Source organism: Rhinolophus ferrumequinum (genome assembly GCF_004115265.2).
Source record: "Rhinolophus ferrumequinum isolate MPI-CBG mRhiFer1 chromosome 15 unlocalized genomic scaffold, mRhiFer1_v1.p scaffold_54_arrow_ctg1_1, whole genome shotgun sequence".
NCBI classification, from domain to species: domain Eukaryota; kingdom Metazoa; phylum Chordata; class Mammalia; order Chiroptera; family Rhinolophidae; genus Rhinolophus; species Rhinolophus ferrumequinum.
Genome location: NW_022680357.1, coordinates 5,498,906 through 5,514,348, shown reverse-complemented (window position 1 = coordinate 5,514,348; position 15,443 = coordinate 5,498,906). Strand labels below are relative to the sequence as shown.

The 15,443-nt window shown below is 56.1% G+C and overlaps 1 protein-coding gene across 3 annotated transcripts; it reads left to right on the top strand.

Moving 5' to 3' along the window:
- Positions 1–1,347: 1,347 nt before the first annotated feature.
- TFAP4 (transcription factor AP-4) lies at positions 1,348–14,563 on the top strand. 3 transcript variants are annotated; one of them, XM_033102100.1, is made up of 7 exons: positions 1,348–1,965; positions 9,300–9,465; positions 9,583–9,681; positions 10,101–10,271; positions 10,968–11,108; positions 11,700–11,855; positions 12,714–14,554. In XM_033102100.1, exons 1-7 carry the CDS (start codon positions 1,877–1,879, stop codon positions 12,906–12,908), a joined length of 1,017 nt encoding a protein of 338 aa, XP_032957991.1. In that variant the 5' UTR covers positions 1,348–1,876; the 3' UTR covers positions 12,909–14,554. The 3 variants fall into 3 exon arrangements, with proteins under 3 accessions (XP_032957991.1, XP_032957990.1, XP_032957992.1); XM_033102099.1 differs by having other exon boundaries at positions 1,349–1,906; positions 12,714–14,563; XM_033102101.1 differs by lacking the exon at positions 1,348–1,965 and adding an exon at positions 2,357–2,728 and having other exon boundaries at positions 12,714–14,563.
- Positions 14,564–15,443: the final 880 nt, after the last annotated feature.

The window sequence follows — 15,443 nt, the reverse complement described above, 5'->3', positions numbered from 1 at the left end:
TTCATCTAGGCACTGTATACGTTGCTCAGTGTACAGTTAATATGGCCCTGTATCCTATGTTGTCCCCCAGATGTCACTGTTTCCTGAATACATTCCCTGTCCCAATGAGGCCCAGGGACTGTGATGTTAAGTGGTCCGAGCTCTGTCCTTAGAGAGACTGCCTAACACGTTGCTTTAAGGATTGGAAAGCATACATGCAAAACTGCGCTGCCTCTACAAGGTGCTCGTACTATCTAATAACAATATTTCCTAATAATAACAGTAATCCTTGTTATTAGTAGGAATATTTCAATTAGGAGGCGCGGTTTGGGCAGAACCTAGAAGGCGGATGGGATTGGGAAAGGCGGTGGGCGGGAGGCAGGACATTCCAAGGCAGGCGTGGTCTTCCTGAGCCAGGGGCCAACCCTCCAGGAGCCAGGGGAGGGTCTGGGGAAGGAAGGTGGGGACGTAGTAGTTGTGGTGGGGAGGTGGGGAGGTGGGCGGGGTGGGACAGAAGGTTGCTGCCGGCCAGTGTTCCCCGCCCCCCTCCGGCTATCACCCCTCGTAGAGAGCGCACCCTGGCGGAGGAGCAAGTCTCGAACTGGCTTCGCCATGAATGAGAAGCTGCAGCCTTCCGCCCGCCCAGGCCAAGCTGGGGCGGGCCTCCTGCGGTCCAGCCTCCCCGCGGAAGGGGAAAGTGTGTGAGTGTGTGCGTGTGTGTGTGTGTGTGTTTGTGTGTGGGGGGTGGGGGTGGGTAGAATGGGTCTCGGCAGCAGCCACCAGACCTCCCAGCCGCTCTGGCAGCCGGTCCTCGGGCCGCTGCCGTTCTGGTACCCCTCCACTTTTCCCTCCCCGCCAGGGTCCCCGCTTCCTAGGGCTGCCCCAGGACCCGAGGCTCCCAGCGCGCCCCCCCTAGTCCTCCCCTCCCCGGCTCCGGGATTCCCAGGCTCCGGAGCCCGCGTCGGGCAGCCAGCGGGGGGCCGCTGGGCAGGGAAGGAGGCTGGCGGGTCTCCGAAGTCGGCCCCAAGTTACATGTGGGAAGCGGTAGCTGTGACGCAAGTTTCCAGGGGGCCCTGGGCTCGGAGGGAGCGCGCCAGAGCGGCTCCACTCCGTGCAGTTGCAATCGTAAAAAAGGAAAAGCCCCGAGCAGCACCCCAGGCCGCCCTTGCCGCCGCATGCCGAGCCCAGCTGCGCGCCCTCCGCTCTAAGCGCGCAGACCCTGCACCCGGCAGTGCCCGCCGGACCCCGGCCGCACGGACTGGGGCTTCCTCTCGGTGGCTGGCTTTTTTTTTTTTTTTTTTTTGCATTGCTTGCCAACCTGTCAGCTGATGGACCTCATCACCCATAGTGGCGCATGTAGCTCGGCCGCAGCTCGCTCCATTCACCCGAGCCCTACCAGCCAGCCGGTGGCCCCCAGCTCCCCGCTCCCGCGGGAGGCCTGCAGACACCCGCTGCCACCCGTCACCGGGGGCCCGCGCCCCGCTCGCCCCGGCCTCGCGCCGCTCGGGGGGCGCTGCAAATAGTCCTTTGTTTACATGCAATTCCTTACTCCGCGGAAGGAGGCCGGGGGAGTGCTGAGTTTTCACCAGCTGTTTCCCGCCTTGAAACAGACATCTGATCAGCTGCAAACACACACACACAGGCACACACAGACACACACACACAGACACACACACACACACACACACACACACACACTCGCGCCCGGGGAGGCAGGCCGGAGAGACCTCCCTCCCGCCCCTCCCGCCCGCCTCCCTCCCCTCGCCGCTGCCGCCAGCATCTGGGACCGGCCGATTCTGCACCTCCGTCCGGCGCTGCCCTTTGATTCGGATTTCCATCTTGCATTCTCCGGCGGACCGCGAGACCCGGCTTGTGCAGAGGAGGGGGGCCGATCGCTATGGAGTATTTCATGGTGCCCACTCAGAAGGTGCCCTCTTTGCAACATTTCAGGAAAACAGAGAAAGAAGTGATAGGAGGGCTCTGTAGGTGTGTACTCCTCCTCCCCCCACCCTCTTCCTACGATTGCAGCCCCTGGCCAGCCCGCCCGGGCGGGCGCGCGTGTACGCACGCATGGCCTGCGCCGCCAACCCCGCTAGCCTTTCTTAGCCGCCGGGGCGGCTGCAGTCCCGCGCGCCGGGCTTGTGCCGTCGGGGGACCCTCCTCCCTCGGAACATGGGGGCCCGGAGCGGCTCCGGTCACTTTTGTCCGCTGCAGGCGGGCGAGTCGCGACGTTTGTAAATTGCAAACAGACCCACGTGGTTCTGCAGCAGTCCCGGCCATGCTTGGTGCTGGTGGCTTCCCCCCCGCCCCACCGCGCTTCCTCCTCCTCCCTCCCCCGGCGGCTTCCTTCCTCTCCCTCTTTTCTCGCTCTCTCTGGGCGCTCCCCTCCAAGGGGGTCTGGGGGCCCCGGGACGCGCGGGGGGCCGCTACAATGCAGCCACGCCGGGGCTCCGGGCGTGGGGGGGGGCGGGGAGCCCGGTGGTGTGCGTGTTTGCAGCGCGCTGGGCTGCAGCTGGGTCCGGGGCGTGCTCGCGTGAGGGTGCGGGTGTGGGCGGGACTCGAGGGGCCCGCACGGCAGGTCCGGAGCGCTGCGGACCGGGGCACGTTGGCCGCAGCTCGCTTGCTCGCTCGCCGCCCGCGCCTGGGTGCTGTTTACTAGCGAGGCCTGGACGTGACTCTGCAGCCCTCTTGGAGTAGGCGGACCTCGGCGCGCCTCCTCGCGGGAGCTGTAGTTCTCCGCGCCCCGCTGGTACGGCATTGTGGGAGTTGTAGGCACTCCCGGGCCACGCTTTCCGCACACAAAGCTCGGTCCCCGCGGGCGAGATAGGTGAAGCAGGCTGGTGGGAGTTCTTTTTGGGGAGGGGATACTAGAAGCTTCCCTTAGCCTCTCGAGGCCACTGCTCGCCGCACGTTGGTCTCAGCTGCAAGCTTTCCCATCCACCTCCCCTCCCCCAGCCATAAACCAAAAGCGTCGCGTCTCCCAGCCGGGTGGGTGGGTGGTCCGAGGTGCGCGGCTATTCCCCAGGATCCACTTTACTAGTTTGGCCCGGGTTATTACAGATCCACCCTTTACCAAAGGGTGATGGGTTCGCGCACCCGAATTACCCTGGACACTTGTTAAAATGCCGTGTCCGCAACTTTGGTAGCTAGAAGGACCTGGCAGTCTTGCATACTGAGCATCACGCGCGGGGATGGCGATGCTGCGCGGGTGGTGGTGGTGGGGTTTCTCCCGCGTGCCCAAGTTTGGGACCTGCGGCTCTTTTCCTGCGATGCTGATCTAGGAGCGAAATGGCTCCCCGGGGCTGAGGCCACGTGCTCTGCCGCCGGGGCAGGCAGGGCGGGGATTGAGGGAGGTGGAGCCCCAGGTGGTGTGGCCCAGGCTGGTTGGACACCAGGGGCTGCAGAAACCAGGTTGGGGAAACGATGCTACACCCGTATCAATCCTATCCCCCTCCCCCTCGCTGCCACTTTACTCTCAAATTCAAGGAGGATGGGCCAGTTGGTGGGTCCTGCAGCCAGCAGGGCCGCCCTGAGTGCTGGCTAGCCCTTCCAAAGTTCCACCTGGAGGACCTAGCTGTAAAACGTTAAAAAAAAAAAAAACCTAGAGCTCTTAATATGTTCTAGGGACTTGTTTTGCCAGATTTTTCTCATTGAATTGGCAGTTTTCCTGAGTTAAGTGGCCTTACAATTCCTGTGTGGGAGGAGGACACCGTCTTGGGAAGGGAACTGCTACAGCAAGTGGTAGAGCTAGGACTTGAACCCTGATCCCAGTGCATGCTCTTATCTCCCAGCTGCTGGTTGCTCAGAGGAGGGCTGGGCAGTGGGGAGGAGGGGTTGAGCTGTTCCTGATGCTGGAGAGGACATTGCAGGCCCTGACCCTGTGCAGGCTTGGTGCAGTGGACTCTGGTTTCACCCTGTTCCTAGCCCCATTTTGGCGGAGTCCTCCTGTCCCCCAGGGGCCAAGCAGTGGAGGTGGCAGGACCCCTCTACAGGGCTGGGCACGTGGGCTTCCTCAGCCTGCCTTGCTGGAAAACACTTGTCAGCTTCTGCATACACTGCCCTGACACGGAGTTGGGGTCTCTGGGTTTGTTCATTTTCAGAAGAGGTTGTGGGGCGAAGTCGGAGACCTGTCGAAGATCAAGGTTGTGGGTTGGGCAGGACCTTCTGGCCAGATGAACTTGCTTCTCAGGCTGGTGGACTTTATTCCATCCCTCAGTGACTAGCAGGGCTCCTTTTTAGAGGGGTGTTGTACTGCACAGTGAGCCTGCACAAGCTGTGGTTTTGGACCTGTCACCTCACTGCTCTTAGCCTCTGTAAATGGAGCACCTGTGAAGTTTGGCTGTGTGTATGGAAAGTGCCTGGTAGCTGTTAAAATGGTTCTCAAACTTTTAGAAGCAGGAGTATGGTGGTCCTAAAGAGTAGTGATTGCCCTTGGCCAGGAAAGAGACAAGCTGCTCTCAGGAGTTAGAGAACAATTAAGGGCTTTGGAATGTATGTTGGGTCCCTGATTTGGTATTTACGAGGCACCTACTTTGTGCTGGGGATAAGTATATCACAGTGAACCAGAACTGCCCCCTGCCCTATAAGCTCGAGGTCTTGTGGTGCTGAAGGATCTTGTCAGTCCCCTAAGGGAGATGTATGGGTTCTCCTGGAGTCCTGGGTACAAACCTGGGAAAAACAAGGCATCCCGTTATCCTGCCTCTCTCTCTCCCTCTCCTTCTCTCTTCCCCTTCTCCCTTCCCTCTCTCTCCCTCTCTTTTCAACTTCACCATGACCCTGTGAAGTGAGGCAGTATTCCTCCATTTTACAGATGGGGAGACTGAGAGTTTGAGAGATGAAGTAGCTAAGCTTGGGGTTCCACAGCTAGTAAGTGGCAGGCAGGGCTGAAGTTTGCACTTGAACCTACTGATTGCAGAGCTCCTTCTGAGGGGCTGGAGGAAGGGGTTGTGTGTGTGTGTGTGTTTGTGTGTGTGTGTGTTTCTGATGGGAACAGCCTGGATATGGTATGTTCTGGGACTGAGGGCAGGGTTAGTAGGCTGGTTGGAGTGGCGTGTATAGATAGAAGCAGAGGGCTTGGGCGAGGGCCCGGGGCTGCTTCTGTATCTGCTGCAGAGAGAAGGATGAGCGCCTTGGGCATCCTTGGTGAGGGTCGTCTTTCTCCCTCCTGTTCTTTAGAGCATGGCTGTCCGTAAATCCCATGTGGCTGTCCCACCTCTGACTGTGTAGCTAGCTGTTGAGTGGCAGGTATGTGAGTGACTTGGGGCAGTGAAATGCGAGTTGACAATGGCTAATTTGAGGCTGGAGCCGCCAGAGGGATCTAGGGGAATGGGGGATACTCACTGTCCTTGGGCTCAGCGGGAAGAACAGGTACAGGTCAGGATCTAGACTTGAAGAGCGTGCTCCCTGCCCTGAGCCGCTGGTTGGGATGCTGACATTATTCTCAGGGGGCTGTCTGCGGGTACTCTGGTAGTGGGGTGACAGTTCTGGTGTTGGCACCTGAGGCTGGTACTCAAACTGTTTCTTGGCAGGTGCCCTCCCTTATCCCTGAGGCGCAGCAGCCCCTGGCCAGCCACAAGAGACTGTCGGAGAGCAGTCAGGGAGTAAGAAAAGCAAGAGATATTCGTTGTCAGTGGACCCAGGCCACTTTTATTGCTCACGTGAGGGGTCTGAGGTGGATGTAGAAAGGGGTGCGTAGGACTTTTACAATTACTGTATATCATGTTTACTTCTGCAGAACTCAGAAAGAAATGCAAAAAACTCCAAACAACTTTAAGACATTTGCAGAAAAATCTACTTTATCTAGTACAGTATCAGCTGAAATTCCAATTAGCCATCCTTGATAGGAACCTCTGGTTGGCCAGTACTCCACCTGTCAGAATTCCTGATTAGCTGTGATGCCGCCAGTTGGTACCGTGTTTTCCTGAATGTAAGACCTAGCCGGACAATCGGCTCTAATGTATCTTTTGGAGCAAACATTAATATAAGACCTGGTATTATATTATATCCTGTCTTATATTAATGTTTGCTCTAAAAGACGTATTAGAGCTGATTGTCTGGCTAGGTCTTATTTTCGGGGAAACAGGGCACCCCTGGTTGGCCAGCACCCCACCAGTCAGAACTCCTGGTTAATTAAATCTATTAAAGAAACTGTCAGTTGGTACTTCCTGGGCTATTTAGGTGAGTGCTGGTGTCAGCCCAGGTCCCCATGAGGAACTGCAGCTTTGGGGAGAAGTCTTTTCTGAGACTTAAGTCTGCACTAGCTGGTTCCTGAGCCAGGAGGCTGGCTGATGGACTTGGTGGCAAAGGGGACATGATGGAACATTTGGAAGAACTGGGCTGCCAGCTTCTTATGAGCAGGACCCTTCCTTCTGGGAACTTCTAGCTGGGGCTTACAGGCCCGGGGTCCTGCAGTCTTCTTTGGTCTTCCCAGTTTTTGGACATTCTGGGGAGAAGGGAAAGGCTGAGGGTCGGCTCCCCAGAGCTGAGGTTTCATGGGTACGTGAGCTGGCTGGTAGGGGCCTTGAGCTCTGCCTTGGCAGGGCAGTCAGAGGGACTTGGGGCGCTTGCTCCCTGTTGCAGCCACACACACGAGGCTCTGGTAAGCAGGGGGCTGTGTGCATGGGCCATCAGTATAGGGTGCCATCAGCAGGTGGGGGAGGAGAGTATGAGCTTCATTGTTGGAAGGTGCCTGTTGCTCCCTGGTCTGGCTGCCTGACCTTGGGCATGTCACTTAACCTCCAAGGACCTTGGATTCCTCATTGCAACAGGATACCGTGTTTCCCCGAAAATTAGACCTAACTGGAAAATCAGCCCTAGCATGACTTTTCAGGATGACATCCCCTGAACATCAGCCCTAATGTGTCTTTTGGAGCAAAAATTAATATAAGACCCGGTCTGATTTTCAGGGAAACACAGCAGTGCAGCTACTCTGCTGGGTTTCTGTGAGTCAGACGGAAAAACATAAAAGAGTTCTGCGAATGATAAGGAGCTAACAGGATGGCCAGGCATACCCATGCTTGGTTCTTAATACAGGGGTAACTGTCACCTGTCTGGGTGTGCTGCTCTGTGGGACAGTGCAGAGCCCACTCTGCTTTGTGACGAGACCTCTTGGGGGGTAAGAGCAGGGCCCTGGGATCGGGGTTCAAGTCCCAGCCCCAACATTTGCTGAGCTTTTCCCATTCCAAGTCTCTGGGTCCTCATCCCACTCAGGAACCATAAGGCCACTTAATTCAGAGGAAGACTGTGACAATGCAATGAGAAAATCCCAGCAAAGCAAGTCCTTAGCACATGATAGTAAGAACTTTAAAAAGACTTCTTAAAACAACTTTTTACTCTGTTGCTAGGCCCTCCAGGTTGACCTTGTGGAAGGGCTAGCACCCAGGGTGGTTCAAGGATGGATGTGGGGCTCCTTTTTGACCCTTGTCTACTCTGGTCAGCTCTGGCCTTTGGGCACCATTGTGAGGGACCCAGGGATTGGGGTGTGGGGGTCTCGTATCTTTCTTGAGGGGGATGGGGATACTCCCAGACAGAGTCACTCAGTGGACGTCTCTCCCCACTTTTTCTTGCCCCAAAGATCCCCAGCTTTAATCCACTGCCCGCTGAGCTTCTGGAGGGCGCTGCCAGGCCCGGGAGCCTGGACTCTGTTCTAATCCACCCTTCCCCAAAGGGCAGGCACACCTCTTTGTGTCAGGTCTCTGACCTGCACACTCTGCAACCACCCCAGTCACCCCCACTGTAGGGGCGGGGACGCTGGGAGAAGTGAGGTGCCCAGAAGTGGGGTAGCCAGATTCTTGGCTGTCTGACCCTAAAACTGTGTCTCTTCCCACTCTGAGCCGTAATTCCTATCTGTAAAGTGGGGATCATGGGTCCCCTTTCCAGTGCTGACATTCCGAGGCTTTGTGAGGGACCTGTACCCTGTGGGAGGGGGCCCAGGGCGGCCCTGGGGGGACTGGTGGAGGAGGGGTCTTGTTGTTGGACCCTCAGCAGTGGCTCATGTGGAGCCTGCTCTTGGCCCACCCCCAGCAAACCACCCTCATCAGGAGAGGAGGCTAAAGTCCAGGAAGGGGCAAGGACAAGTCCAGGGTCTTGCAGGGAGCCGAGATGGGACAGATAGGGTGGGCTGGGGGCAGGGGGCCAGGGAAGGCCTTGGCTGTGTCTAACTGTTGCAGATGTGTTCCACTCCTGGGTTTCTGTGCAGACTCTTTTCTGCCTGGGGCTGTGCATGGGCGCCTGGCATGGCAGAGGAGCTGGACCAGGCACCTCTTTGAGCCCAGGCTCCCCTATCTATGGAAATAGGACTACTCAGAATCCTTTCCCCATTCCCCCAGACCCAAGGGTGTGAGCCCAGGCCTCGACCAGGTCACCCCGGGGAGGGCCCCTCAGGAAGAAGCCAGGGCTGTGGCTTTGGGTGGGGCCAGTGGCCTCTTCTGGGAGCCCAGCATCTGGAAGCCATCAGGCCAGGGGTGGGGGTGGGGGTGGGGTTGCAGGAGAGGGCCGGGAAGGGGGACATGCCTTCTCGAGGCCACACACAGGCCTACCCCTTGGGAGCAATGGCTTTGGGCGCATGGGCCCACAGGCCCCCGCTGCCATCTCTACCTCCTGCCAACGCCTCTCAGCCTACAGCCTCACCCCCTTCCGCAAGCTGCCTTCTCTCTCACCCTCCTGGCTGCTTCTCCTCCACAATGTAATCACATCATATGCAGTAACATTGTCCACTGCATGCTGGGAGCCTAGCTTCTCTGGCATGGGGTGGGTTTGTCTCTTGGGGTAGGTGGGCCTGGTGTCCCCTTTCTGGAGTGAATAGTACCTGTCTTGTCTTTGAAATCTTATTGCAGGGAGGCTGGGGGCTTGCGTAGGAGCTTGTGAGTAGAGACATGGCTGTAGGGATGGGGAGGGAGGAGGGACATCTTCCTCAGGCCTCAGCCTGTGACTCTGAAGGAGGTGGTGCAGGTGCGTAGCAAGGAGCTCAGAGGAGTCCCAGAAGTAGGTGTCCCCAGTTGTCACCTGGGCCCACCTGCATCAGAGTCGCAGGGATTCTTGCTAGCCATGGAGGGTTTGGGCCCCACTCAGACCTGCTGGCCAGACACTAGGGCCGGGACCTGGGGTCTGCACAGTGACTGACACCCAGGTGGCACAGAGCACGCTGCTCCATCGTCCTGCTAATCTGCTTGGGCGTAGGCATCAGACAGGTGTGGCATCTTGCAGGGAGAGAAATGTAGGTTACACTCGGGGCCCTCTGTAGGTGAATCGTAAAGACAGGGGCCCATCGGGGTCAGGGCATGGAGGGCGCCTAGCCTGAGCATGTCCCTGCCTCCCTGCAGCCTTGCCAACATTCCACTGACCCCTGAGACTCAGCGGGACCAGGAGCGGCGGATTCGGAGAGAGATCGCTAACAGCAACGAGCGGAGGCGCATGCAGAGCATCAATGCGGGTTTCCAGTCCCTTAAGACCCTCATCCCCCACACAGATGGAGAGAAGCTCAGCAAGGTAGGAGAGGTCTGGGAAAGCTTCCAGGAGGAGGTGGTGGGCTCCAGTAGGCAGAAGGAAGTGAGCTTTGGTAGACACTACCAGCCGGAGCCCCTGACTTGTCTCTCCCACCCTCAGGCAGCCATTCTCCAGCAGACGGCAGAGTACATCTTCTCCCTGGAGCAGGAGAAGACCAGGCTCCTACAGCAGAATACACAGCTCAAGCGCTTCATCCAGGTAGCACCTGTGGAGGCCTCCCGTCACCTCAGTGCCCTGCCCTCCTTCTGGCTCCCTCTCCCGGGCATGGGCGTGTCTGGGCCCAACCACTGGCCTGGGACTCTGATGTGGCTGCAGGTCCTACCTTCCCCACTGACCCGCCCACTTCAGTCATTGTCTTCCTGCCAGGGCCTTAGTTTACCCATCTATCGAGTGCAGTGGAATGGCTCTGGAAGGAACTGGGTGACTTTTGGCAAGCAGATCCATTCTGCCTCTGTTTGTGGTCTGTGACCATTGTTGGATTTGCAGAATGGGGCTCCCAGTGCTGATACACCTGGGTTGACAGCTTTTGGGGGCTACGATGGAGCTCCCCGACTTCCACATTGGTGGTGGTGGTACGGGGTGTCAGGGCACACTCACTGACTCCTTGGGGTCCTCAGGAGCTGAGTGGCTCATCCCCCAAGCGACGTCGAGCAGAGGACAAGGATGAGGGCATAGGCTCGCCGGACATCTGGGAGGACGAGAAGGCAGAGGACCTGCGGCGGGAGATGATCGAGCTTCGGCAGCAGCTGGACAAGGAGCGCTCGGTGCGAATGATGCTAGAGGAGCAGGTGAGGTGGGTGGGTGGGGTGGGGGAATTCCAGTCCCTCTCTCTTCCTTTCCTCCCATTCCTGCTTCTCTTGAGCAGTTCTTTACAGGAGTGCCTGCTTTGTACCAGGCCTAAGAATGGTGGGGGGGTGTCCAGTGGGGAGCAAACAAGACAGGTCCCTCCCTCAGGGGTCACCGTCTGTGTTGGGGTTAGGACATTAGTCAGTGAGGACATTAGATCTCACACTGTAAAAATGCAGCTCTGATAAAGGTTGTGCAGGAAGCATGGGTATGGGGGGGATGGGGGCAGGAATTTGGGCTGCCCCATCCCACGGCTTCTCAGTTAAAGTGACTTGAGCCGAGTTTGGGAGGTTGGGAGTGGGGGTTGAGTCTCACAGTTAACCAGGCAGAGCGGGGAGAAGGGTACTCCAGGCAAAGGGAACAACATGGGCAAAGGCCCTGAGGCTGGAGGGAGGGAGGGCGCATGGCATATGGAAGGAGAGGTGATGAGTCAGGGCCAGCCTGGTGTGCTATGGTAGGACTTTGGTCTCTACCCCAGGGTGACAGGCTCCTGCTAGGGTTTGCAGCCAGAGTGAATGGCCTGCCTTGTGAAGGGCAGAGCATGGGGAGGCTGACCTCAGCAGCCCTGAGGATCCTGCACTCGAGGAGGCTCCAGGGTGGTCCAGGCCCTGCCCCTGAGCCTGCAGCTCTGCCCCCAGGTACGCTCGCTGGAGGCCCACATGTACCCGGAAAAGCTCAAGGTGATCGCACAGCAGGTGCAGCTGCAGCAACAGCAGGAACAGGTGCGGCTGCTGCACCAGGAGAAGCTGGAGCGGGAACAGCAGCACCTACGGACCCAGGTGAGCAGGAGGCACTGGGAGGGACCGCGTGGGCCTCGGCTAGGACTCTCAGACTAAGTATTGGTGCCTTGGTGTCCAGCAGGGCAGATCCAGGGCCTAAATCGTAATGATGCAGACACTCCTGGTTTCCAGGTGTGTGCATATATTATCGCATAAGTCCTTGTAACAGCCCTTTGAGCCTATTTTACTGATCAGGAAAGTGAGGCACAGAAAAGGTAAATAACTTGCCCAAGATCCTCAGTGATTGGGGCAGGGGTTTGAACCGTGGCTGTCTAAATCCAGAATCTAAACGCCTGACCACCACTGTTTTAGTTGCTGGACTGCCTGCTTGGTGCTGGACAGTGAAGGGGCCGTGGGATCGTGGATGGCTGGAAGCCCCTCTCTAGGCTGCCATTTCTTTGTTTCTTAAAATAAGAGGGGATGGGGGATCCCAAACTGGCCAGCCCCCCATGAGTGGTCGGCAGAGGCTGTCTTGATGCAGGGGGCAGAGGGAGATGGTTTTGGATGTTATGTCACACCCCCTGTGACTACTAGAGGGAAGGGACAGCTCCCAGAACCTTTGGAGAAAGACTGAGGGCCATTGTCTTGCAGCTCTTGCCCCCTCCGGCCCCCACCCACCACCCTACGGTGATTGTACCTGCGCCGCCACCCCCTCCCTCCCACCACATCAACGTCGTCACCATGGGCCCCTCCTCGGTCATCAACTCTGTTTCCACATCCCGGCAAAATCTGGACACCATCGTGCAGGTACCTGGGCTCGGGGAGGGGGTAGCATGTGGGGGTGGTCCCTTGGGAATGGGCGCTTTGGGGGAGATTAGAAAGTGGGGACTGAAGGGGAGTGAGACAGGGCTTGCGTGTGGGGAGAGAAGGTCTGGAAGTTGTGTGTGTCTGTCCATCTCCAAGTCTTCCTCTGTTTGGGGGGCGGGAGAGGGAGCTCTGTGGAGAATGTGAGTTGGGGACAGCAGTGATTGGGGATAGGATGGCCCTGAAGGAGGACCTTGTTCCTTCTTTCCACGTGGGGTTTACTGAGAGGGTCCTTTGCTCCCAGAGCCCCGGGCTTCTAGAGTTCCTGCATCCATCTCTGGGGTTGGTCTAGAACTTCCTCTCACATGGGGTGGAGGTGGCAGTGGCTGGGAGGGTGACAGATAAACCACCTATAGAGGAGGAAGACATGAGATAAGCTCTATGGGTCAGGCCCGAAGTCACTGCTGTATCCAGCCTGGGGCAGGGACCCCTTGGGACTCCAGCAACAAAGAAAGGAATAAACAACTAAACAAAAAAAGCATCAACCCATGGACTTTTAGTTGCACATCAACCCAGCAAGTTGAATAATAAAATTAATAACAAAGACCTCCTATCAGTGAACAGGCTGACTTTGAAATATAAATGAAAAATAAATGAAAGACGCTGGTGACTTCTAAGCAGCCTTGCACTGTCATCTGGAAGGGATTTTTCAGCTCAGCGTAAAGTTTGTTTCCCCTGCCTGGCAGGCCACCTGCTGCTTTGCCAGGCTTACTTCTAAACCTCTGTGGGGGTGTATGTGTGTGTGTGGGGGGCAGATGATGGCTCTTCGTGTGCCATCCTCATCACAGCCTGTCCCCCCAGGCGATCCAGCACATCGAGGGTACCCAGGAAAGGCAGGAGCAGGAAGAGGAGCAGCGGCGAGCAGTCATCGTGAAGCCAGTCCGAAGCTGCCCGGAGGCCCAGGCCTCCGACACCGCCTCCGATTCAGAGACCTCAGACAGCGATGCCATGGATCAGAGCCGGGAGGAGCTGGCGGGACCTGGGGGGCTTCCCTGACCACCCCCCAGCCCTCCTCTCCCTTCTGGGGGCTGGAGGGGGCCGGGGCAGCAACAGGGAGTACATGCAGGCCAGCGAGTGAGGAATTTTTACAAAATTATAACGGCATTTGGGTCTCTTTTATGACCTCTTTTTCAATACTGTAAATCCACTTTGGAGCGAAGGCCACCCAACCGGTGGTCCCGGGGGCTGTGGTGGGGGTGTGTGGGAGCACCGGGGGGCTGTGGGCGCTGACCCTGAGGGGCCTGGCCTCTCTCCGCCAAAAGCATTTTTTTCATTTAAACATGTTGTTAAAGAACAGGGAAAATCAAACAAAACCCCACATATTCTGCCCTCCCCAGAGCCAGCCCTACGACTGTTAGTTTTTAACCACCTCCTTACCTCTTTGTTTTGGTTTTCTTCTTTCTCCTTTAAGCACTTACATGGGTTGGGGGTCTGGCTGGGTCAGGACTCTCTGGCGGTCTGGGGTCGAAGTTGCTTCTCGGTTGGGGTTTGCTGCTGCCCTTCTGCCCTGCCCTTCCCCTCCCCACCCCATCTCAGCACTAGGATTCGCCACTCTCCACCACCAGCCGGCCCCTACCTTTCCCTCAAGGTTTCCCATTTTCGACCCCCAAAAAATGTCTTTGTCTCTCTTTTTGTTTTGTTTGTTGTTGGTTTTATTTTGTTTTTGTTTTTTTTTTTGTTTGTTTTTTTTTTTTTTTTAATTTTGAGGTCTTTGTGTTCATGGAGAGCTATTATATTTTGTTAAGAAAGTGGGGGGAAAAAAACCAAGAGGCCACTGTGCCTTTATAAAGAAACAAAATAAAGTTTGTACTTTGTTTTTTAGATTCTGTGTCTCCTGGTACGTGCTGTCCTGAGTTGCTGGGGAAGGCTTCCTGGACTAGAGTACGGGATGCCTTTTGGGCCCACCAGAGGGGACTGGATGTGGGTGAGCATGATGACTCCCCCAACTTGTGTGTGGTGTTGCAGTGAGAAATCAGGGTCCTCATATTCCCTGGGATTACTCTGGGTGTTCTGCAAAGATGAGAGATGGTGTTGGGGATGAGAGGAGTGGCTCCCAACTCCTTGAAGGAGGGGTCAAGGAGAGAATGAACAACTAAGCCACAAGTTCCTATGTCCTAGAGAAAGGACACAGGATGTCCGAGTTGATCCCTAGGCTTTACCACGTTTTCAGCTTGTGTAACCTCTCTGAACCTCATTCTCCTCATCTATAGAAGAGAAGGGATCACTCCCTCATGGTGTGGTGTTTAAGAGCTAAGGTCCTGGATTTGGTCTGCCAGTGTGGTCAGTTCCACCTTGGGCAAGCCACTCGATATTTGAGCCTCAGTTTCCTCTTCTGAAAGGTGGGAATAATAATGGCACAAGGATAATTCATCTTATGGGGGGTGGGAGTGGTTCTTTTAAATCCATCCTCCATGACCAGAGAGCACTTTACAATGTACCCTTCTGGGCTTGCTTTTCCTCAGGCTCACTCTGTGCCAGGTACATGGGAACTGAGTCCAGAGTGAAGTAGCCAATTCACTTCTTACCCTGCAATGAGTGTCTCCAGACATGAAGTTGTTGAATAGAAAGGCAGTCAGGAGCCTGCATTTTTTTTCCAGAACTTTTATAACTTTTTAAAGGTGAAATTCACATAACAAAATTAACCATTTTAAAGGGAACGATTCAGTGGCATTTAGCACATTCGCAGTGTGTGCAACCATCATCTCTATCTAGTTCCAAAACAATCCTATCGCTCCAAAACGAACCACTTACTCATTAATCAGTCTCCCCATTTCTCCCTCCTTCCAGCCCCTGGAAACCACCAATCTGCTTTCTGTTTTATAGCATGTTTTAAAAATTAAAAGTGTAATTTACATTCGGTAAAATTCACTTTTTAGTTTTTTGTTGTGAGTTTTGACAAATGCGTACAGCCCCCATAATTGCCATATGACTTAGTTCTCTCATCTCCGATATGAATTAGTTCTCTCATCTCCGGTGTTCCCCCATGTCCCTTTGTAGTCCACCCAGCTTCTGGTAATCACTTACCTATTCCTATAGGTTTGCCTTTTCCAAAATGTTATAAGTGGAATCGTACATTTAGCCTTTTGAGTCTGGCTTCTTTCATTTAGCATTATAATTTTCTCTCTTTTTGGTTATATCTAGCTAAATTTACGTAAGTTAAATACGTGTCGGAGGGGAGAGGCTTAGCTAGGATCTGCTCAGGACGAGGCCAGCCTAGCCACTCCTTTTGGTTAGGTGCAAGGCGCGCCCCACGGGCTCCATGCAGTTCCTAAAAAGATCAACAGAGAGCGCTGTGGGCCCAGGACACCTGGCCTAGCAAAGGCAGAGGCTCCGCCTCCCGGTGCCTGCGGGACTTCAGTTCCTATAGGCCAGAGGCGGGGTTTGGGGTGGGGCCAAGGAAATCCCCCCTCCCCCGACTTGCGGTGGCGAGCCCTGAGACCGTAGGCGGTCTCACCAACAGGTGGCAGGAGTCAGGGGCGCAGCTCTGGGCCCCGCCCCTTCCAGGGCTGGCCCCACCCCCACCCTCTCGGC